At 44.7% G+C, this 25,833-nt stretch overlaps 1 protein-coding gene across 1 annotated transcript in view; it reads right to left on the reverse strand.

The window, feature by feature from the left end:
• LOC138671517 (uncharacterized) overlaps nt 1-24,893 on the reverse strand; it is a 573,650-nt gene extending 548,757 nt beyond the window's left edge. The window contains exon 1 of the mRNA XM_069759692.1: nt 24,780-24,893. Within this exon, the coding sequence (XP_069615793.1) occupies nt 24,780-24,822 (43 nt within the window). The 5' untranslated portion in view covers nt 24,823-24,893. The remainder of the gene's footprint in view (nt 1-24,779) is intronic.
• Between the last annotated feature and the right edge of the window lie 940 nt (nt 24,894-25,833).

Consider the following 25,833-nt stretch of genomic DNA (forward strand, 5'->3'; position numbering starts at 1 on the left):
GCAGCCAGATATTGTATCACAAAATATTGGAAATCCCTTATAGTTCCCTCCAAAATTGAACTAGTTGCGAGAATCAACCTACACTTCAGCTATGAACTGATCACAGCTGGCTCCCTTTTCAAAAAGAATAAGGTCCTCACCTGGTGGGATCCTTGGATTACCTCTCCTCTGATGTCATTACCCAGCGATCTACTGCCCAGACCTACAAATTAGTAGTATTGTCTTATGTTTAATGCTGTTTATAATAATGTACTCATATGTATCTCAAGTATCTCTATTCTTGCCGCATTTTTGTAAACTGTTAATGGTGGTATTTCCCTCTTATTCCCCTTTCCCTGTCTTTCCTTATGTTATTATTGTAAATCCTTTCTACAATAAAAATTTGATTGGTTAAAAAAAAAAGAAGATAGACAATACCCTTTATTCTCAGATGATTCTAAGAGATTTAGTTTAGGGACAGCGGGAGAACTCCATGTGAAGCTAGTGAAGGGTTCAGCTGCCTGGAGGCCTCTCACAAGGGGAGAGCTTCTGAGGTGTCTGGATGAAGAAATCCACCTCCCCTTTCCCCATCACATGGACAGTCTCGAAGGAACTTTCTTTTTAGGGAAAAACTTAGTGTTTAGGGGGGATTGTCAAGGTAAAAATATATGTCTTTATACTCTTTTGTACTTTATGTATTCTTATACTGTGAAACAATAAGTTTTTCCCCTTTGCTTGCCAAATGCATATGTAATTGTATTTAAGATGGCTGCCAGTATTCACCTTTGTCCCAGATTCGCTCTGCTGAAGAAAGAAAGTTTCGCATTCCAGAAGGACAAGTATCATTTCTGGAGAAATGGAAACTTAACAAGATGTGGACAAAGGAAGATTCATCAGATGACGTCAGGCCAACCAGAAGGACTGAATACTAGATACATTGCTTAAACCCCGCCTATCCCTGCCCTCTGCACACCTTCCCCCAATAGATCATGTAATGTTGTGTATCAGGAAATAAAGTTCAGTTGTTGCTGTGACGTTACACACGAGCATGCTATGAGTTTGAACCAGCATTGTGTCTGACTCATTCTTATCCGGTACCAACATGCTTTATTCTGATTTGGAATGACTGGTGGATGAAGGGTATTGTCGTGACGACCCCGACAAGAAGCGCAAAAAACAATGGCCACCAAGTCTAAATATCTCTGTACCTTGAGGACATGTCCGTCAGCAGCCGAGATCCGCCTCCTGATCCTCAATGGCGGGCGGAGACAACAAAACAGGAACCGCCCTCGGAGGAGAGAGCGGGAAAAGGACAAGGAAGTGAGCCATGTGGAGGACGCCTTGGCCAGCACCCCGGAGCCAGAGCGTGGGGTCGAAGCAGAGGACTCCCCCAGCTACCCGGAAGGGCACCGCAGCCAAACCTTCACCGCTGACGCTGACTCCCTGCAGATTGGGATGGAGGAGCTGATAGACCAACTCCTGCAGCTGCAGGTGAAGACCAGGGCCTCCTACCAGGTGGCGCCTGTAGAAGATCCACCGGCGCTGACATCACTCCCTGCACCGCTACCGGAGCTGCTACCGACACCATCGCGGACACTGCCGCCGGCAGAGCCAGTCGACACCCAGGACACTGTGGTGGCAGGTAAGGACGCTGCACCTTGCCCGGTAACTGAGGACCTGCTAGTGGGCCCTTTCGCAGCGCCACCTTCCCGCGGTGCTCACCGCCTCCAGTGCCTCGAGCCCTGGGACCAGACCACGGGCATGGAGCAATTCCTGAAGGCCCCAATTTCACCCACCACCCTGCCGGGTGAGGTCTATGCGGAGCGGACTGTGTACCGCTGGGTGAATCCCGGATCAAATTTCATGGGGTTCCCCGGGGCAGAACAACAAAAGGGAGAGACGGTGGAAGTTCTAAGTTAGGAGGATTACCAGGCCCAACTTGCCCAAAAGTGGGAGGAGAAGGAGGAATACCAGGCCCAACGCCAGGCTCATGACCAACGGGACCTAGCAGTCAAGACCCAGGCCCGCAAGGACCGCAACACTCACCAGGCCCCGCGTAAGCCGGGCACAGTTGTAGCCTTCAAACTCCGAGGAGGATGGGGCTTCATCAAAGAGCAAGGACTGTACGCCGAGGTCTTTGTAAATAGGAGGGACGTGGAATCCCACCTTTGGGAAGGCCATCCAGACCGAGATCTTTACCTGGGAGACACCGTCACCTACACCAGGCACTTTGGTGAAAAGTTAAATACCATAGGATCTCACAATTAGATATCAATTTAACTCTAAATAAACTATAACACTAAAACCCCAATTGTATATTAATCAATGAGGTAAAGAGTTTTTTTCAATATAAATACTTTATTATACATAGACAAAATTCACTTATATGGAAGTAGAGTACCACCCACCAAACAGGTTTACAGGGGAATAGAACCAGGTATATTACAAAAGGCAATTCATACCATCAAAATTTAATAAATATTATTATATACAGTAAACATAAATGCCCAGACCATAAATAAGGTTTCATATATATCCGTATCAATTTTTGTGCAAAGTTGCTGTAAACTATAGGAAACCGAAAATTGTGTCTGGCCCTTTAAGAGGAAGTAAGTAAGAGTGGCAAGGATACTTGTATAACATTAAGTTTATCCCAAATGCTAATTACAGCAACTAGGAGGCTGAAAAATAAGCTGCCAGTGCAGCGTAATAATCCCGCTATTAGTGCTAACAGAACTCCAAGTTCCAAATATATCCAACTTTAACTTACTTCCAAACAGAGACCTGGACCCCAACCTGGTGCTCCGACGCGCGTTTCGCAGTTCTTCCTCAGGAGGCGAGGTGAGAAGGGCTGGTTCGCCTTAAACGTGCACAAAAAGAGAAACCCTGCGGTGCACCATGCCAAAGCTCCAGCCCAATCGTCTCCTGTGGCAACAGTGCCACCTTGCGTCCAGACTACTGCTATTACGAAGACCACAACCGTTTCCCCGACGTGTACCATCATCAGGACCACGACATGTACCGTCACCACTACTAGCACTGTGGTGGCCAAAGAGTTGACTTCGGTGATGGCCTGTGCTCCAGCTGCTCCTAAACAGAAGACTGTGGGCACGCAAACCCCCAGCTGGAGTGAGGGAGCCCCCTATGTAGCACCTGGTAGCCGCCAGTATCCAGCCGGGCTACCTCGACCATTGCTACCTCGAGAACTCCAATAAACCTCGAAACCCTGAAAATGTAAATAGTTCTTTTAAAACTTTCCCTGTTTCTTTGCTTTAAAACCCGTCCTGGGTTAACACTTAAAGGGATCCCTTTGTTTACCCGGGATCCCTATTGTTTCAAGTTTTGTACAAGTTGATCATTGTTTCTAAAGAACATTGGAATCATGGACGATGAATGGTTCACAAACAGTCTGTTGTACATAGTTTGCACCTTAAAGGTGCTCTCTACTGGTTTTACAAAAAGAAGCCCTTGCAAAGAAACTGTTCCTGAGGACTTCGTGAAAGTTTTGCTGTTTAAAAGTGATAAATGACTTGTTGATTGTTTGCACTACCTCGACAAAGACTTCAGTTTCCCTCTTAAAGGGAATGTTTACTTGTTGCACCTTGCTAAAGGGTAATAATGTTCACATAGCAGATGGTATGTGGCTAGAAGCTAGTTAGTATAGAATGTTTGATGTTTAGAATAGGAAATAATTTAAAGAGATGTACTTTGAATAAAATTGAAGTTAAATTAAATGCTAGGTTTTACAAAAAGAAAATGCAGTAGGCCCGTGGGGATAGACAGATAGTCCTGCATGTGTAGAGAGAGATAAGGAAACTGTTGATTAGCACTTTAAGGGTTAATGATAGTATACCCTTAAGGTACCGTTACACTTAACGATTTACCAACGATCACGACCAGCGATACGACCTGGCCGTGATCGTTGGTAAGTCGTTGTGTGGTTGCTGGAGAGCTGTCACACAGACAGCTCTCAAACGACCAACGATGCCGAAGTCCCCGGGTAACCAGGGTAAACATCGGGTTACTAAGCGCAGGGCCGCGCTTAGTAACCCGATGTTTACCCTGGTTACCATTGTAAAAGTAAAAAAAAAAAACACTACATACTTACATTCCTGTCGCGTCCCCCAGCGTCAGCTTCCCTGCACTGTGTAAGCGCGCTGACCGGAAAGCAGAGCGGTGACGTCACCGCTGTGCTCTGCTTTACGGCCGGCCGGCGCTGACACTGGGGGACGCAGGGAAGCTGACGCTGAGGGACGTGACAGGAATGTGAGTATGTAGTGTTTTTTTTTTACTTTTACAATGGCAACCAGGGTAAACATCGGGTTACTAAGCGCGGCCCTGCGCTTAGTAACCCGATATTTACCCTGGTTACCAGTGAAGACATCGCTGAATCGGCGTCACACACGCCGATTCAGCGATGTCAGCGGGTGATCCAGCGACAAAATAAAGTCCTGAGCCCCAGCAGGGGCCTGATCGTTGGTCGCTGTCACGCATAATGATTTTGTTAACGATATCGTTGCTACGTCACAAAAAGCAACGATATCGTTAACGATATCGTTATGTGTGAAGGTACCATTACTGTTGTGAATTCTGTGGTCGAGCTCCCTCCTGTGGTCACAAGTGGTACTTCGGCTGATTCTGTCTATGGACTTCCGTTGGTGGATGTGAGTGGTACTGCGGCTTCTGACTTTCCTTCCTCAGGTGATGAGGTTAGGTCGTTAGGTGCTGCTCTATTTAACTCCACCTAGTGCTTTGATCCTGGCCTCCAGTCAATGTTCTAGTGTTGGTCTGCTTCCTCCTGGATCGTTCCTGTGGCCTGTCTTCCTGCATGAGCTAAGTTTGCTTGTGTTGTTTTGTTTGCTATTTTTTCTGTCCAGCTTGCTTTATTGGTTTTTCTTGCTTGCTGGAAGCTCTGGGACGCAGAGGGAGCACCTTCGTACCGTTAGTCGGTGCGGAGGGTCTTTTTGCCCCCCTCTGCGTGGTTGTTTGTAGGGTTTTGTGTTGACCGCAAAGCAATCTTTCCTATCCTCGGTCTATTCAGTAAGCTGGGCCTCGCTTTGCTAAATCTATTTCATCTCTGCGTTTATTCTTTCATCTCTACTCACAGTCATTATATGTGGGGGGCTGCCTTTACCTTTGGGGAATTTCTCTGAGGCAAGGTAGGCTTATTTTCCTCTTAGGGCTAGCTAGTTTCTCAGGCTGTGCCGAGTTGCATAGGTAGCGTTAGACGCAATCCACGGCTGCCTCTAGTGTGGTTGGATAGGATTAGGATTGCGGTCAGCAGAGTTTCCACGTCTCAGAGCTCGTCTTATGTATTTTGGTTATTGTCAGGTCACTTGGTGTGCTCTGAACTTCAAAGTCCATTGTGGTTCTGAATTACCTAATCAGAACAGTACTGGAGGCCAAAAGTACTAATGCTTCTCAATAGAGGGAAAAAAGAAGTTCTGAGACCATTTTTTTTTCTTTGCACTGTGTTTTGCCTTTTTTCCCCCTAGACATCTGGGTGGTTCAGGACACAGGTGTAGTGATGGACATTAAAGGTCTGTCTTCATGTGTGGATCATCTCACTGCAAGAGTACAAAAGATTCAAGACTTTGTGGCTCAGAATTCTATGTTAGAACCAAGAATTCCTATTCCTGATTTGTTTTCTGGAGATAGAGCTAAATTTCTGAGTTTCAAAAATAATTGCAAACTGTTTCTGGCTTTGAAACCTCGCTCCTCTGGTGACCCAGTTCAACAAGTAAAGATCATTATTTCTTTATTACGTGGCGACCCTCAGGACTGGGCATTTTCCCTTGCTCCAAGAGATTCTGCATTATGTAATGTTGATGCGTTTTTTCTGGCGCTCGGATTACTGTACGATGAACCTAATTCAGTGGATCAGGCTGAGAAAAATTTGCTGGCTCTGTGTCAGGGTCAGGATGAGATTGAGATTTATTGTCAGAAGTTCAGAAAGTGGTCCGTGCTCACTCAATGGAATGAATGTGCGCTGGCAGCTATTTTCAAAAAAGGTCTCTTTGAAGCCCTTAAGGATGTCATGGTGGGATTTCCTATGCCTGCTGGTCTGAATGAGTCTATGTCTTTGGCCATTCAGATCGGTCGACGCTTGCGTGAGCGTAAATCTGTGCACCATTTGGCGGTGTTGTCTGAGCGTAAATCTGGGCCTATGCAGTGCGATGGGACCTTGACCAGAGCTGAACGGCAAGAACACAGACGTCAGAATGGGCTGTGTTTCTACTGTGGTGATTCCACTCATGCTATCTCTGATTGTCCTAAGCGCAATAAGCGGTTCGCTAGGTCTGCCACAATTGGTACGGTACAATCGAAATTTCTTTTGTCCGTTACTTTGATCTGCTCTTTGTCATCCTATTCTGTCATGGCATTTGTGGATTCAGGTGCTGCCCTGAATTTGATGGACTTGGAGTATGCTAGGCATTGTGGGTTTTTCTTGGAGCCCTTGCAGTGTCCTATTCCATTGAGAGGAATTGATGCTACGCCTTTGGCCAAGAATAAGCCTCAGTATTGGACCCAGCTGACCATGTGCATGGCTCCTGCGCACCAGGAGGATATTCGCTTTCTGGTGTTGCATAATCTGCATGATGTGGTCGTGTTGGGGTTGCCATGGCTACAAGTCCATAACCCAGTATTAGATTGGAAATCTATGTCTGTGTCCAGCTGGGGTTGTCAGGGGGTACATGGTGATGTTCCATTTCTGTCTATCTCATCATCCACCCCTTCTGAGGTTCCAGAGTTCTTGACTGATTACCGGGATGTATTCGATGAGCCCAAGTCCAATGCCCTACCTCCGCATAGGGATTGTGATTGTGCTATCGATTTGATTCCCGGTAGTAAGTTTCCTAAGGGTCGGCTGTTTAATTTATCTGTACCTGAGCACGCCGCTATGCGGAGTTACGTAAAAGAATCCTTGGAGAAGGGTCATATACGCCCGTCGTCATCGCCATTGGGAGCAGGGTTCTTTTTTGTGGCCAAGAAGGATGGTTCGCTGAGACCTTGTATTGATTACCGCCTTCTAAATAAAATCACGGTCAAATTTCAGTATCCCTTGCTGCTGCTATTTGATTTGTTTGCTCGGATTAAGGGGGCTAGTTGGTTCACCAAGATAGATCTTCGTGGTGCATATAATCTTGTGCGTATTAAGCGGGGCGATGAATGGAAAACTGCATTTAATACGCCCGAGGGTCATTTTGAGTACCTAGTTATGCCATTCGGACTTGCCAATGCTCCATCAGTATTTCAGTCCTTTATGCATGACATCTTCCGAGAGTACCTGGATAAATTCCTGATTGTATACTTGGATGATATTTTGGTCTTCTCGGATGATTGGGAGTCTCATGTGAAGCAGGTCAGAATGGTGTTCCAGGTCCTGCTTGCTAATTCTTTGTTTGTGAAGGGATCAAAGTGCCTCTTTGGTGTTCAGAAGGTTTCATTTTTGGGGTTCACTTTTTCCCCTTCTGCTATCGAGATGGACCCTGTTAAGGTCCAGGCCATTTATAATTGGACTCAGCCGACATCTCTGAAGAGTCTGCAAAAGTTCCTGGGCTTTGCTAAGTTTTATCGTCGCTTCATCTGTAATTTTTCTAGTATTGCTAAGCCATTGACCGATTTGACCAAGAAGGGTGCTGATGTGGTCAATTGGTCTTCTGCTGCTGTGGAGGCTTTTCAGGAGTTGAAGCGTCGTTTTTCTTCTGCCCCTGTGTTGTGTCAACCAGATGTTTCGCTTCCGTTCCAGGTCGAGGTTGATGCTTCTGAAATTGGAGCGGGGGCTGTTTTGTTGCAAAGAGGTTCTGATTGCTCGGTGATGAAGCCATGCGCCTTCTTTTCCAGGAAGTTTTCACCTGCGGAGCAAAATTATGATGTTGGCAATCGAGAGTTGCTGGCCATGAAGTGGGCATTCGAGGAGTGGCGTCATTGGCTTGAAGGAGCTAAGCATCGCGTGGTGTTCTTGACTGATCACAAGAACTTGACTTATCTCGAGTCTGCCAAACGGTTGAATCCTAGACAGGCTCGTTGGTCGCTGTTTTTCTCCCGTTTTGACTTTGTGGTTTCGTACCTTCCGGGCTCTAAAAATGTGAAGGCGGATGCCCTGTCTAGGAGTTTTGTGCCCGACTCTCCGGGTTTGTCTGAGCCGGCGGGTATTCTCAAAGAGGGAGTAATTGTGTCTGCCATCTCCCCTGATTTGCGGCGGGTGCTGCAAAAATTTCAGGCTGATAAACCTGATCGTTGCCCAGCGGAGAAACTGTTTGTCCCTGATAAATGGACTAGTAAAGTTATCTCTGAGGTTCATTGTTCGGTGCTGGCTGGTCATCCTGGAATCTTTGGTACTAGAGATTTAGTGGCTAGATCCTTTTGGTGGCCGTCTCTGTCGCGGGATGTGCGTTCTTTTGTGCAGTCCTGTGGGATTTGTGCTCGGGCTAAGCCCTGCTGTTCTCGTGCCAGTGGGTTGCTTTTGCCCTTGCCGGTCCCGAAGAGGCCTTGGACACATATCTCTATGGATTTTATTTCGGATCTCCCCGTCTCTCAAAAAATGTCGGTCATTTGGGTGGTTTGTGATCGCTTCTCTAAGATGATCCATTTGGTACCCTTGTCTAAATTACCTTCCTCCTCTGATTTGGTGCCATTGTTCTTCCAGCATGTGGTTCGTTTACATGGCATTCCAGAGAACATCGTTTCTGACAGAGGTTCCCAGTTTGTTTCGAGGTTTTGGCGAGCCTTTTGTGCTAGGATGGGCATTGATTTGTCTTTTTCCTCGGCTTTCCATCCTCAGACAAATGGCCAGACTGAACGAACCAATCAGACCTTGGAAACATATCTGAGATGCTTTGTTTCTGCTGATCAGGATGATTGGGTGTCCTTTTTGCCGTTGGCTGAGTTCGCCCTTAATAATCGGGCCAGCTCGGCTACCTTGGTTTCGCCGTTTTTCTGCAATTCTGGGTTCCATCCTCGTTTCTCTTCAGGGCAGGTTGAGTCTTCGGACTGTCCTGGTGTGGATACTGTGGTGGACAGGTTGCAGCAGATTTGGACTCATGTAGTGGACAATTTGACCTTGTCCCAGGAGAAGGCTCAAGGTTTCGCTAATCGCAGACGCTGTGTGGGTCCCCAACTTCGTGTTGGGGATTTGGTTTGGTTGTCATCTCGTCATATGCCTATGAAGGTTTCCTCTCCTAAGTTTAAGCCTCGTTTCATTGGTCCGTATAGGATTTCTGAGGTTCTTAATCCTGTGTCTTTTCGTTTGACCCTTCCAGATTCTTTTTCCATCCATAACGTATTCCATAGGTCATTGTTGCGGAGATACGTGGCACCTATGGTTCCATCTGTTGATCCTCCTGCCCGATTTGGTGGAGGGGGAGTTGGAGTATATAGTGGAGAAGATTTTGGATTCTCGTGTTTCGAGACGGAAACACCAGTATCTGGTTAAGTGGAAGGGTTATGGTCAGGAAGATAATTCCTGGGTCTTTGCCTCTGATGTCCATGCTGCCGATCTTGTTCGTGCCTTTCATATGGCTCATCCTGGTCGGCCTGGGGGCTCTGGTGAGGGTTCGGTGACCCCTCCTCAAGGGGGGGTACTGTTGTGAATTCTGTGGTCGAGCTCCCTCCTGTGGTCACAAGTGGTACTTCGGCTGATTCTGTCTATGGACTTCCGTTGGTGGATGTGAGTGGTACTGCGGCTTCTGACTTTCCTTCCTCAGGTGATGAGGTTAGGTCGTTAGGTGCTGCTCTATTTAACTCCACCTAGTGCTTTGATCCTGGCCTCCAGTCAATGTTCTAGTGTTGGTCTGCTTCCTCCTGGATCGTTCCTGTGGCCTGTCTTCCTGCATGAGCTAAGTTTGCTTGTGTTGTTTTGTTTGCTATTTTTTCTGTCCAGCTTGCTTTATTGGTTTTTCTTGCTTGCTGGAAGCTCTGGGACGCAGAGGGAGCACCTTCGTACCGTTAGTCGGTGCAGAGGGTCTTTTTGCCCCCTCTGCGTGGTTGTTTGTAGGGTTTTGTGTTGACCGCAAAGCAATCTTTCCTATCCTCGGTCTATTCAGTAAGCTGGGCCTCGCTTTGCTAAATCTATTTCATCTCTGCGTTTGTACTTTCATCTCTACTCACAGTCATTATATGTGGGGGGCTGCCTTTACCTTTGTGGAATTTCTCTGAGGCAAGGTAGGCTTATTTTCCTCTTAGGGCTAGCTAGTTTCTCAGGCTGTGCCGAGTTGCATAGGTAGCGTTAGGCGCAATCCATGGCTGCCTCTAGTGTGGTTGGATAGGATTAGGATTGCGGTCAGCAGAGTTTCCACGTCTCAGAGCTCGTCTTGTGTATTTTGGTTATTGTCAGGTCACTTGGTGTGCTCTGAACTTCAAAGTCCATTGTGGTTCTGAATTACCTAATCAGAACACTTTACTCCCTGCCTTCTTCATCTTGGTTGACTGATAAAGATAAGCAGAAAAGTACTAAGGGCTTATTGTACTTATTCCTGAACAGCTCCTAACAGGTATAAGAAACACTAATTTTCTAAAGTGTGGACTAGACTTTAATATGAGCTAATGTGGCCTACACAACTGTAAAGTGGTGTGTTTGGTGAACTTTATTTATTTATTTTTTTTGGCAGAACTGACTACAGAGTGAGCTGCACTCACACAGACCGTGCACTGCAAGGCCAAAACAAGCTCCTCTATGTAACCCTATATAGTGTTTTTCCACAATCTAGCAGGATACAGATGGAAAGCCACTAATAGGAATTATTTGAAAAAATGTGCAGCAGGCTGCACTAATTGCAAAAAAGGACAATGGATTGAACAGTATGAGGCAGTGACGCACCCTGAGCTGACCACAACCGGCTGTGGCTGTGGACAGAGTGAGCTGCACTCACACACACAGAGACCTTGCAGACAGCTTTGAACAGCGCTGCAAAGCAAAAACAAGGTTCTCACACAGCGGCTGCTAAATTAGCCTGGGTAAAGGACAATGAAGCAAATCGCTATCTCTAAACTGGCCCTCAGTCAGAACACAGCATCCTGTCCCTAACTGAATTCACAGCAGAGTGAGCCCAAAATGGCGGCGGCGACTTTTATAGTGCATCATGACATAATTTTAGCAGCCAATCACAGCCATGCCAGTAGTTACATGCCTACCATGCAGAACAGGATGTGCCTACACTTCTAAGCATTCCTCATTGGCTGAATTCTGGCTCTTTGAATTATGGGAACTTCCCATTCCGGTATCCGATATACTGAAAATATCGGAACTCGGTATCGGAATTCCGATACCGCAAATATCGGCCAATACCCAATACTTGCGGTATTGAAATGCTCAACACTAATAAGCTGTCAACCAATGAAGTACTCCTTCCCACAATGGAAGCCCACATGTCAAAATCCCACCAATATATAATCAGCACATCAAGGCCAATCACCACCTTCTCCAAAGTGTGTCATTGTATACAAGAACCAATCATTTCAGATGTCTCATAGGATATATTGTAAACGTACTTGCTCCACCAATAGATGGGCTGCAAAACTTAAGCGCCAAAACTGCACATGTCTAAAAACCAATAGATGTTACCTAAATGCAGCGCTATCATCCAATCACAAAACCCGATCTGTAACAGGCATATACAAGCGCAGGCGCCTGAGTCTCATCTCAAGAATGTAAACAACTTCACATGGTCAACCAGGAGATGCCGCCTCCCCAGCGAGAAAGATCACGCACGCCTACTAGTACATCACCGGCACACGTGCGCAGGCGCGCTGATGAGATCACCCGTAGGAGTAAACAACACCACATGGCTAACCACGTGATACCGTCACTACAGCAAGGGAGATCACACACGCCTGCTATTGTGTCCCCGGCAACCGCACACAGGCGCGCTAGTATCTCAACTCACAAGAGAAGGAGAACATCACATGCCAACCACGCAAAGCCGCCACAACAACGCGGAGGGCACGCAAACCTCCTAGCACATCACTTAAACCTATCGGCTAAAGTATATAGCCATATCCATGGCAACCATTGCCTAATGTCTACAGATCAGTATAGCATATAACGAGATTTTATTTGCGCTCCGTACAAAGTATATAACAGCAGCACTCGTACTCTCGTACTATTTACATTTTATAAAAAGTATAATGACAGACCACACTATATAGTCAACTTATGTAGAAAAAAGAAGGGGAAAAGAGGGAAAAGAACAGCACAATATAATATGAGACACCTAATAACACAAATCACAAATTTGACAGATTCAATAAGGGCGAGCAGGGGCAGGGGGGCCAGGTCATCCCAACCTAGATATCAACCTGAGTTCCTTTTGTTTTAACAATTTAATTCTATCTCCTCCCCAACATCCTCTGTACAGAAACCCTTTCGGGGCCTATACCTGATTTGACAAGCCCGTCCTTCAGATTACGTCCCCTTTTAAATGAAAAAATTGGAGCCTGAGTAAATTCATCTATATCTGGAAGACCTTGATGTAACAAATGCCAATGTTTAGTAAAAATACCATTAATTTGACCACTAGCTGTACTAAACGTAGAAACAAAAGGAATGCGCTTATCCTTACTTTTAGCCTTCTTCATTCTAACATCCAATCTTGTCAAACTCTTTACCTTATTCTTGTAGTCTGTCACTTCATTATCAGGATGGCCTCTGTTGGTAAATTTTTTGCACATCTCATCCAAGCTAGGATCAAGTAATGATTCATCTTCTATTACTCTCCGAACCCTCATCATTTGGCTCCAAGGCAGTGACTCAACCATCTTCCTCGGATGGTGACTGTTAAAATGCAACAAGCTGTTCCTGTCACTCGATTCACCTTCCACACTACAAAGACATCATCAATGTAGCGCCACCAGGCCCGGACATGGAACCAAAAACTGGGGCTGTACCGGTCCTCGAATACCGCCATGTAGATGTTGGCATACATGGGGAAACATAAAAGGAAAAAGGCCAACACAAGATCAGAGGGCAACACGCAATACTACGATGAAAATGAAGAACACGGAGAAGAAACGGAAGATCAACAATTATCTGAAAAGACTGTGGTAAATATTTAATCTACTGCACTGTCTGAATTTGAACTGAGTGTTCTAGAAAAGGGATTATATTTTTGTCCGACTAATTTACCAGACTGGTTTGAACTTGAGACTGATTTATTTTCTTTTTTTAGGAGGTGTCCTTTCAGATAAACAATAAGAGAGTGTTGGATTGATGAGTAATTCTGTAGATTTTTCTCTTCAAAGCGTAGGTTTCTACAATAAGAGTAATTTTCAACCTCCTATTAAGAACCCTTTTCTGGAGGCGTATGTTCAATTGGTTGAGAGAGATTTTGAACTATTAAGAAAGAACTTTAGAAATCGTGATCGACATAATTTAACCTCTGATAAGAAGAGAGCTATAGACAGCCTTTCCATGAACACTTCCATTACAATAAAGGCTGTGGATAAAGGTGGAGCAGTGGTTGTGATGGATAGTGTTAAATATAAAGTGGAGATATTACGCCAATTGGCTGATGAGAATGTATACTGTAAATTGTCTGGTGATCCTACGATTCGTTTTCAGAAAGAATTACAGCTTCTTGTCAATGAGGCCTTGTCAGATGGTCTCATTGACCTTAAGCTGTCAAAATATTTATTGGTCAATTGTCCAATTAGACCTTTGATATATATTCTGCCCAAGATACATAAAGACTATTTTAACCCCCCAGGATGCCCGATTGTGTCAGGCAGGGGCTCTATATTTAATAAAGTAGCCATTTTTCTGGATAAAATTCTGTCTAAATTTGCTTTATCCGCACAGTCATATATCAAAGACACTAATGACTTTTTGGATAAGATTGATAACTTGACTGTAACAACTAATACGATATTGGTGTCATTCGATGTCGTCTCTTTATATACCTCGATTGAACACGCAAGAGGCTTTGCGTCGGTCGATGTGGTGCTATCCGGCTCGGACATGGAACTGGGGTGTGCACGGCTGGTCCTCTCACTGCTTGAGTTCATCCTCAGGAGGAATTATTTCCTCTTTGGGGATGATTACTACTTACAGTTGAGGGGTACCACCATGGGGGCAAATGTGGCCCCCACATATGCCAACATCTACATGGTGGTATTAGAGCACCGGTACGTGTACAGCTCCAGTTTTTGGTCCATGTCCGGGCCTGGTGGCGCTACATTGATGATGTCTTTGTAGTGTGGGGAGGTGAATCGAGTGAGCTCCTTGAGTTCCATCGGGAACTGAATTGGATTTTACATTGACGTACTCCAGTGAACTTGTCCAATTTTTGGACACTATGGTTTACAAAGAGGGGCTATCATTGAAGACTGATTTGTTTGTCAAAAATACTGACAGGAGCAGCTTGTTGCATTTTAACAGTCACCATCCGAGGAAGATGGTTGAGTCACTGCCTTGGAGCCAAATGATGAGGGTTCGGTGAATAATAGCAGATGACTCATTACTTGATCCTAGATTGGATGAGATGTGCAAAAAATTACCAACAGAGGCTATCCTGATAATGAAGTGATAGACTACAAGAATAAGGTAAAGAGTTTGACAAGATTGGATGTTAGAAGGAAGAAGGCTAAAAGTAAGGATAAGCGCATTCCTTTTGTTTCTACGTTTAGTACAGCTAGTGGTCACACTAATGGTATTCTTACTAAACATTGGCATGTGTTACATCAAGGTCTTCCAGATATAGATGAATTTACTCAGCCTCCTATTTTTTCATTTAAAAGGGGACGGAATCTGAAGGACAGGCTTGTCAAATTAGATATAGGCCATGAAAGGGTTTCTGTACAGTGGACATTGGGCCCCCAAGATGTGGAAATTTCCCCTGTCTTGGGTGTGCCTGGTGAGGCAATATGTTGAAAGGTGATTTTTACCATCATCCACACACTGGGAGGAAGATCTATATCAACGATAGATACACATGTACTTCCAGCTTTGTAGGGTATATGATTGTATGCCCATGTGGGCTCACTTATGTGGGCGAGACAACTATGGAAGGTAAAACACGTGTTGGTAAACATAAAAGTACCATCAGGACTAAATTGGTGGAATTACCAATCCCTAAACATTTTATCGATAATAAACATTCAGTGAGTCAATTGAGATTTAGGGTCATTGATAGCGTACCGATGCTTAGAAGGGAAGAGAAGAGTTGAGCGACTTTTACTTTTTTAGGATCGAGTCGGGTTTCGTGAAACCCGACTTTCTCAAAAGTCGGGTCGGGTGAAATCGGCCGATTATTGCGAAAAGTCGGGGGCCGACCGAAACACGAAACCCAATGCAAGTCAATGGGGAATCAAAGTCGGCAGTGAGTGGAGGACAGGAAAACACCTACAGTGCCCATTTTAATGTCAAAAACATCAATTCTTGTTACTTAAGCTTGTCAATCTTAATTTACCTTATAATAATAGTTAGTCATTGAAAATTGGGGGTCATTTGGCTAAAGTTGTGGGGGGTAGGTCTGGTTCAAGTTTTTCGTGGGCCCAGGAAACGCGGACTACATCACGGCAGTGGAGGCGGGAGAGGTAAGTATTTCAACTTTGCAAGTGCTGTGATCCTGAGCAAGCAGGGGTGCCCACTCGTTCGCATTGGCACTGGCACAGGGCCCCTCATAGTACGGCGGTGTGTTTGACGGCGGGTGGTGCCTCCCACCGGCAGAGACACTTTTGCGTACTATGAGGGGCCCTGTGCCAGTGACGTCGCCAACGAGTATGCCCCCGACCTGATGAAGGAACCTGCACTTTCATCTGCACTTTCCTCTTTGTCCCTGTGAAAGGTGGTATAGTATGCGGGAAGGGGAACCTCACTTTCAGCAGGGTCAGATTCTGGCTGTGTAGAGTGCAAGGGGAATGTAGTGGTCTGGGTCAATGTACCAGCAGACTCATCTAGCAGTGGCTGGGCAATGGGCAGGATGAGAAGGAAACACAGTTAGTAGGCCCACGTTCGCTCATCACTAATGGTGGCCATCCACCAACCATCCACTACTCCATCCATCTGGACCATCCAGGGTTGCTCGACACTCGTCAGTAAACAAGACTCTTTGAAAATTAGTCTTCATGTATGTTTGGACCCACTGCAACCGTTTCTGCTTGTGAACACTGTTTAGGGGTGGCCGAATAGTAGGTTTATGCACCAAGGCAAGCCTTTGAAGGATCCTACACCTTGAGGTTTGATGGACTCCAGAGGCACCAGCAGCTTCAAATATCTGTTTGCTGGTTTATAATGGTATTTTGGCAGCTGCTCTCTTAATCCAATGAATTTGTCTGGCAGAAACCTTCCTCATTATGCCTTTATCTGCATGAACTCTGTCTGTGCTCAGATTCAGTCACAAATCTCTTCACAGTATGATGATCACTCTTAAGTTTTCGTGAAATATCTAATGTTTGCATACCTTGACCAAGACATTGCACAATTTAACGCTTTTCGGCAGCAGAGAGATCCTTTTTATTTCCAATATTGCTTGAAACCTGTGGCTGCTTAATAATGTGGAACATAATTTTTAAGTAGTTTTCCTTTAATAAGAATCACCTGGAAAACTAATTATCACATGTGTTTAAGATTGATTTCAGTGATCCATTGAGACCTGAGACACAATACCATCCACAAATTTATTTGAAAAACAAAGCAAATAAATCTTTATGACACAAATCCAATTTGCATAATAATTTGGGACACGGTGCATGTGTGTGTGTCACTGTGTCACTGACATGTACAGCATATATATATATATATATATATATATATCCCGCAACAGAAACAAAAATGCGAGCGGCACAGACCCACATCCAACGATGCCACGAGACCAAAACACCCAGGGTCTGCCACTAGACGAAACTGATCCACACGCCGCTGACCCAGAACATCGGGTGCTCCTTCAGGGAAAAAAAACTTTTGTCCATGTATCCTAGTCAGAAAAAAGCTGAGGGCACTCACCAGTCCTCAAAGGTCACTTCTTTATTAATATCAACTCCAGATAAAATTCATGGCCGGTGGAGAAGGAGCCGAAGCTCGTGTGAGCAGGGGAGGACGACGGCCGTTTCGCGCTGTGCCTGCAGCACAGATATTAATAAAGAAGTGACCTTTGAAGACTGGTGAGTGCCCTCAGCTTTTTTCTGACTAGGATACATATATATATATATATATATATATATATATATATATATATATATACACACGTGTGTATTCTATGTTTATACATATCTATGCTATTCTAATCTGTCAGTGTAATTTTACTGTACCCGCATATGAAATGCTGTCTTTTCATCTATCTATCTATTGTCTCCAACACTTTACACATGCTGCGCCGATTCTCTGGAATGCACTACACAGGTTAATACAATTAATCCCCAATCCCCACAGTTTTAACCATGCCCTAAAACGCATTTGTTCAGATTGGCCTACCGCCTCAACGCATTAACCTAATTATCCCTGTGGCCTATTCAAAAAACTTAAACCATAATCAGGTTCCTCCATCATGTTCTCATACACTTTATACAGTTAATAGCCCTCTGTGTCTGTACTGCTACATACTTAGGTGATGCAGCTTTACATGAACACCCGAGCCTTAAGGTACCGTCACACTTAACGATATCGTTGCTTTTTGTGATGTAGCAACGATATCGTTAAGGAAATCGTTATGTGTGACAGCGACCAACGATCAGGCCCCTACTGGGAGATCGTTGGTCGCTGAAGAAAGTCCAGAACTTTATTTCGTTGCTGGACTCCCGCTGACATCGCTGGATCGGCGTGTGTGACACCGATCCAGCGATGTCTTCACTGGTAACCAGGGTAAACATCGGGTAACTAAGCGCAGGGCTGCGCTTAGTAACCCGATGTTTACCCTGGTTACCAGCGTAAAAGTAAAAAAAAAAAAAAAAAACACTTCATACTTACCTACCGCTGTCTGTCCCCGGCGCTGTGCTTCTCTGCACTCCTCCTGCACTGGCTGTGAGCACAGCAGCCGGAAAGCAGAGCGGTGACGTCACCGCTCTGCTTTCCGGCTGGCCGGCGCTCACAGCCAGTGCAGGAGGAGTGCAGAGAAGCACAGCGCTGGAGGACAGACAGCAGAATGTAAGTATGTAGTGTTTGTTTTTTTTACGTTCATGCTGGTAACCAGGGTAAACATCGGGTTACTAAGTGCGGCCCTGCGCTTAGTTACCCGATGTTTACCCTGGTTACCGGGGACCTCGGGATCGTTGGTCGCTGGAGAGCTGTCTGTGTGACAGCTCTCCAGCGACCAAACAGCGACGCTGCAGCGATCGGGATCGTTGTCGGTATCGCTGCAGCGTCGCTTAGTGTGACGGTACCTTCACATTATGGCTGGTCCGAATAACTAAAGCAATTGTTACCATCCACCTCTCGTGTCTCCCCTTTTCCTATAGATTGTAGCTTGCGAGCAGGGCCCTCACTCCTCCTGGTATCTGTTTTGAACTGTATTTCTGTTATGCTGTAATGTCTATTGTCTGTACAAGTCCCCTCTATAATTTGTAAAGCGCTGCGGAATATGTTGGCGCTATATAAATAAAATTATTATTATTATCTATATGTTTTGAAGAATATTTCCTTTGAAAATGATGTGTAAATGACTTAGAGAATTTCTCTATGTAAAAGCTCATGTTAAAATCGTAAGAACAAATATACACAATAAGTGCATACACACCCGCGCTGGTGACGTCCGGGACAGGTGACTTCCTGAGGAAGGAATCCGTAGAAATTCCGAAACGCGTAGGTTATTGGCTTCCACCACGCTCCGTACCTCGAGAGAGAAGCATCACGTGACTGGTGATCACGTGACTCAGTTACCCGGATACCGAAGGTCCTCCTGCAGGTCTTTCTCAACTCCCGGCGTTCATCTCTGAGTTATGCACACGCCTGTCACCGGCCGGGACAGCGTGTGCTGAAGACTCCCACATACAGCTACCGAAAGGAACAAGGAGGAAGCAGCAACTTTTCAGCTAAGTAGCTCTATCTCATACACTTCACCGTCTGCTTGACTGCTTCCTCAGCGCCCACTGAGACTCCTGCATTCCATACTCCGTTATTTAGCCACAGTGTACCAGCACTAAACAGCGATCAGCAGCTGTGCCGCATGCCAGACTGTTTTCTGAGTCATCACTATAGCGCTGTCTGAAGCTCTGTGTATTCCACATTAACCCATTGAACTACATGAAGCAGCCCATGATCTGGGAAATGTGCACTATCTCATGCTAAGTACAGGTATCTATTAACCCTTAAACCATATAACGGGAAAAGTATGCTATTTCTATTAAGGAGTATATAGAAGTTTTCTTTTCTTTCAGATTACATTTTTTGCAAAAACAAGTGCCCTGAATTCGAGCAATCCAGCTCTTGATTGCAGAACAACGCTATCAATGTGTGTAAAAATAATAGCGTTCCTATACAGATTATTTTAGTATCCATATCTAATATATAAAGCTGAATGTGTGTGTATATGTATGTATGTGTGTATGTCCGGGATTGGCAGCTACAGCCACAAAATTTTGCACAATCACACGTCTGGACCCCGAGATCGTCATAGGCTATGTTGTGAGGCGAAATTTTAACCCCTCGCGTTCCAATTCACCAAACAATTTTGCCCCTATCTACATAATGGGGAAAAAAGTGAAAGGAAAAATGTTGGAGGCTTCGTAGCTACAGCCACAAAATTTTGCACAGTCACACGTCTGGACCCTGAGAGCGTCATAGGCTACGTTGTGAGGTGAAATTTTAACCCCGCGCTTTCCAATTCACCAAACAATTTTGCCCCTATCTACATAATGGGGAAAAAGTGAAATGAAAAGTGTTGGAGGCGTCGCAGCTACAGCCACAAAATTTTGCACAGTCACACGTCTGGACCCCGAGAGCGTCATAGGCTACGTTGTGAGGCGAAATTTTAACCCCGCGCTTTCCAATTCACCAAACAATTTTGCCCCTATCTACATAATGGGGAAAAAGTGAAAGGAAAAGTGTTGGAGGCAAATTGACAGCTGCCAGATGTGAACAAGGGGGACTTAAAGAGTGAGAGCGATGGCGCCAAAGAGTATATACCGTACAGTTGCTAAGGTGGGGCCCCGACATGGGATACTCACCACACACGGGGATATGGACACACACAAAATGCGCCACACACTACCACGTGCTTGAACACATATACCACCCTCAGCACACATTTCACCACACATACACCAACCTCGCCACATAAAAGTCGAAACACAAAAGTCGGCGCTCAAAACTCGCCACGCGCAAAACTCGCCACATGCAAAAACTAGGCTCACACAAAACTCGCAACAAGTGCAAAACTCACCTCATGGAAAACTCGCCACACGCAAAACTTGCACATGCGGAAAAATTGCCACATGTACAAAAGTTGCAGCACATGCAAAAGTTGCCTCACACACAACTTGCACATACTCAAAAGGCACCACACATAAAACTCGCCATGCGCAAAACTCGCCATGCGCAAAACTTGCTGCACTCAACTTGCTACACTAACCTGTCACATGCAACTCGACACAAAAAGTTGCTACATGCATGTTGCCACACAAAACTCATCTCACAAAAGTCGCTACATGCATGTCGCTACACGCAACTCAACACACACAACTTGACAAACGAAACTCGCCCTAAAACACACACAAGTCTGGTATTATCCTTCAAAAATAAAAATTAGAATAATAAGCAGACAAACTACAAGAGCAACAAATGTACCATATAGGAAATACAGCAGCTGTCAGTCACATGACCTGTCTATTATGTGTATGTGTGAGCTAATATATACTGCCAGGGGGGAGGGCTTCCTGTTGGCTGGGGCTTTATCAGGCTGCCAATTTAGCTTACAAATACTGAGGTAAAAATACTGAGCAAATAATGTGTGAACGAGGTCTAATACAGGAGGAGATGACACACAGATATATACTATATACAGGGGAGATGACACACAGGTATATACTATATACAGGAGAGATGACACACAGGTATATACTATATAGAGGAGATGACATACAGGTACATACTATATACAGGAGGAGATGACACACAGGTATATACTATATACAGGGGAGATGACACACAGATATATACTATATACAGGAGAGATGACACACAGGTATATACTATATAGAGGAGATGACATACAGGTACATACTATATACAGGAGGAGATGACACACAGGTATATACTATATACAGGAGCGGATGACCTACAGGTATATACTATATACAGGAGGAGATGACATACAGGTATATGCTATATATAGAAGATGACATACAGGTATATACTATATACAGGAGGAGATGACACACAGATATATACTATATACAGGGGAGATGACACACAGGTATATACTATATACAGGAGGAGATGACATACAGGTATATACTATATATAGAAGGAGATGACATACAGGTATATACTATATATAGGAGGAGATGACATACAGGTATATACTATATACAGGGGAGATGACACGCAGCAGGTAGATTATATATACAGGGGAGATGACATATAGGTATATACTATATACAGGAGATGACATACAGGTGTATACTATATATAAGGGAGATGACAAACATGTATATACTGAGGTGACAATGAAAAGGTGTGAGTGCAAAATGAGAGGAGTGAGGGAAAATAGTGGAGTGATCGGAAAATGACAGATGTGAGGTCGAAATGACAAGTGTTAGGGGGGAATGAGAGGAGTGAGGGAGAAAATGAGAGATATGAGGGGGAAAATGAAAGATGTGATGGGGAAAATGAGAGGCGTGATGGGAAAATAAGAGAAGTGAGATGCTATAACTAACCACAGATATTTACTATGCCCAGGCAACGCCGGGCTCTTCAGCTAGTCTAATATATATCCTCACTTTTTTCTTTTAGTAAATACATTTATATTATCCCTGATTTGATTTGTGCCACTATCAAAATCATCCAACATACTTCATCGAGCAGGTAAATGTCATATCGGTAGTGTGATTACTTAAAAGCAACGTAGGACATTGCGCGGGTGTGTATGCACTTATTGTGTATATTTGTTCTTATCTTTTTAGCCTTTCACCCTATAAGTGATATAAGGGTCCACCTGCTGCAGTCCACCCCTGTCAAACGTAACAGCGCCGCTATCCTTCAATATTTTTGTATTTTTTCATGTTAAAATCGCATTGCAGTCTAATAGCAATCACACGGTATTCGGATGTAAATCGGATGCTAGGTGTGAAAAATCAGATTATACTCGCATAAAAAACGCATGACACTCGTCCGACTCTCCTGCATCAAAACCGGACCGATTTTAAACTCTCTCGTGTGTTTCCAGCCTTACATCTTTATCTGAACTTAGGACGTGACGATTTTTAATTATAGCAGAACGTCTCACTTTGTCCAGACTGTATTTAAAACTAAAGATGAATCTATTGAGTTTTGCACAGTTGTTATTAATGCAAGGGGTCCTAAGTGCTTTGCGACATGAATATATGTCTTGGGTTTTTTTATATCCCATATCTCACCTGTGTACGCAGTCCTATATGTCATCTGTGTACACGGTCCTATATCTCATCTGTGTACGCAGTCCTATATCTCATCTGTGTACACGGTCCTATATCTCATCTGTGTACACGGTCCTATATCTCATCTGTGTACGCAGTCCTATATCTCATCTGTGTACGCAGTCCTATATCTCATCTGTGTACATGGTCCTATATCTCATCTGTGTACGCGGTCCTATATCTCATCTGTGTACACGGTCCTATATCTCATCTGTGTACGCGGTCCTATATCTCATCTGTGTACACGGTCCTATATCTCATCTGTGTACGCGGTCCTATATCTCATCTGTGTACGCGGTCCTATATCTCATCTGTGTACGCGGTCCTCTATCTCATCTGTGTACGCAGTCCTATATCTCATCTGTGTACGCAGTCCTATATCTCATCTGTGTACTCAGTCCTATATCTCATCTGTGTACGCAGTCCTATATCTCATCTGTGTACGCGGTCCTATATCTCATCTGTGTACTCGGTCCTATATCTCATCTGTGTACGCGGTCCTATATCTCATCTGTGTACGCGGTCCTCTATCTCATCTGTGTACGCAGTCCTATATCTCATCTGTGTACGCAGTCCTATATCTCATCTGTGTACTCAGTCCTATATCTCATCTGTGTACGCAGTCCTATATCTCATCTGTGTACGCGGTCCTATATCTCATCTGTGTACGCGGTCCTATATCTCATCTGTGTACGCGGTCCTATATCTCATCTGTGTACGCAGTCCTATATCTCATCTGTGTACTCAGTCCTATATCTCATCTGTGTACGCAGTCCTATATCTCATCTGTGTACGCAGTCCTATATCTCATCTGTATACTCGGTCCTATATCTCATCTGTGTACTCAGTCCTATATCTCATCTGTGTACTCAGTCCTATATCTCATCTGTGTACTCAGTCCTATATCTCATCTGTGTACGCAGTCCTATATCTCATCTGTGTACGCAGTCCTATATGTCATCTGTGTACGCGGTCCTATATGTCATCTGTGTACACGGTCCTATATGTCATCTGTGTACACGGTCCCATATGTCATCTGTGTACGCAGTCCTATATGTCATCTGTGTACGCAGTCCTATATCTCATCTGTGTACGCAGTCCTATATCTCATCTGTGTACGCAGTCCTATATCTCATCTGTGTACACAGTCCTATATCTCATCTGTGTACGCGGTCCTATATCTCATCTGTGTACTCAGTCCTCTATCTCATCTGTGTACGCGGTCCTATATCTCATCTGTGTACGCAGTCCTATATCTCATCTGTGTACGCAGTCCTATATCTCATCTGTGTACGCAGTCCTATATCTCATCTGTGTACTCAGTCCTATATCTCATCTGTGTACACAGTCCTATATCTCATCTGTGTACGCAGTCCTATATCTCATCTGTGTACGCAGTCCTATATCTCATCTGTGTACTCAGTCCTCTATCTCATCTGTGTACGCAGTCCTATATCTCATCTGTGTACTCAGTCCTATATCTCATCTGTGTACACGGTCCTATATCTCTTCTGTATACTCGGTCCTATATCTCATCTGTGTACTCAGTCCTCGTGTATGAAACAAATAGCCAAATGCAGGAATATTTCTTGGTGCTTCACAATAGGAAACAACCTGTGTAGTATTTAGGTACAATGAATGGTGGTCCTGACCACGAGCTGCGGTTATCACCGTCCTTTATTGCAGCGTACATGTCCGGAGGAGCAGTGGGGGGAGTGCGGCATCTCTGGACACGGACGCTGGAGTAAAGGACGGTGATAACCGCAGCTCGTGGTCAGGGCCACCATTCATTGTACCCTAAATACTATTCAAATAAAACACAAGACTTCTTCGTTCCGTTGCAATGTTACACACAGGACGTACAGACCGTACACTAATGTCATCCTTGTCGTGTTTTCCACAGACTTGTTTGGCCCCTTGTCATCCATTCTGATAAAAAAAAACCCTACAGATGTGAACAGCACCGTAGATAATAAAGGGAACGTGTTCTATCTGTGAGAAAAATACAAGGAACACAGAGGTGAGAATGAGGTGTCAGGGGAAGATTCTTTGTCTCCTCAATAATAAGTGAAACCAACAAAGTGGAGAAGTGATGGATACGGCCGGATATTCCGCATCATCTGCCCCAACCAAAGAGCGGATCACTGATACATTAATACTGCAGATCGTTATCACAGCCGGTAATCTAATGATCAGATGGAAAAAATCCACACAGGACCCCGTACACACAGCACATAGAGAGCACAGGATGGAGGTACCTGAGGAATAAACGGCCGTCAGCCCGAGGATCCCGAGAGCCATCGCCGTGTCGTCTTCCCAAAGATTCACTGTTAGATACAACAGATCACAGCCGGGAACAGATCTACTGTGAGTTCTGCTTTCTGGAATTGATGTGGTTCCTGAAGATGATCCATGTAGATGTAGCTTTATTTATAAAGAAAATACTGAGTCACACTGCTGACATCACTCATAATGAACCTCCAGGAGTAATTAGCTTCTCATTATAAACCGGATGCAGATTTCCTGCAGAAAAATTCTGGTTTTGTTCAGGAAAATTCTGCAGACAATCCTGACGTGTGCACACAGCCTTATGGTCACACTTCATTTATTCACCTTATACATTTCCCATCATGTTCATCCTAATAGACTGACAATGCGTCATGATGAATGGAGGCCAAGAATTGATGTTTTGTGCTCTGTTTACCCCAATGAAGTCAATGCCTCTGTCTGATCGCTGCGGATTCTTTCAGGAATTGTCTGCAGCGGTCACCTGTCACCATCGCCACAAAAAGAAGTCATGAGATCTACAGGGATGTGGTGGGCGAGTATGACTGGAGCTGATCTGCAGCACCCGGGAGCGGCCACTACAGTGTGTGGAGCTGTGAGGTTCTGCCCCGTCCACTGCTTACACCTGGACGCCGCGGGGTCTGGTAACGGCTGATGGATGGGGGTGCGCGGTGTGAGGTTAACTCAAATGGATCCTTTATGAACAGGCGCCATATTGTCAGTATTCTGTACTGTATGTATTATATGCACCCATTATATTGATGGACGTTATGAGACGCAGCATGTATAATACCTGACTCCTGACATTACTGTATTTATGGCGGTGCAGTCATTAGTCGGAGGTCGTTTGTGCTCGTGTCCAGTGATCGGGATTTATCCCATATCAGCAGAAATAACTTCTGATTTTTTTTCCAGGCGACGTTCCGATGATCAGAACTTGGTGAATTTCCAGTGTTGCAGATTTTTTTGGACCATTTCTGCACATACGATGTAAAGAAGGTAAATTGTGTTTTATTCATTGTAGTT

This window comes from Ranitomeya imitator, chromosome 3 (assembly GCF_032444005.1).
Source record: "Ranitomeya imitator isolate aRanImi1 chromosome 3, aRanImi1.pri, whole genome shotgun sequence".
Taxonomy (NCBI): domain Eukaryota; kingdom Metazoa; phylum Chordata; class Amphibia; order Anura; family Dendrobatidae; genus Ranitomeya; species Ranitomeya imitator.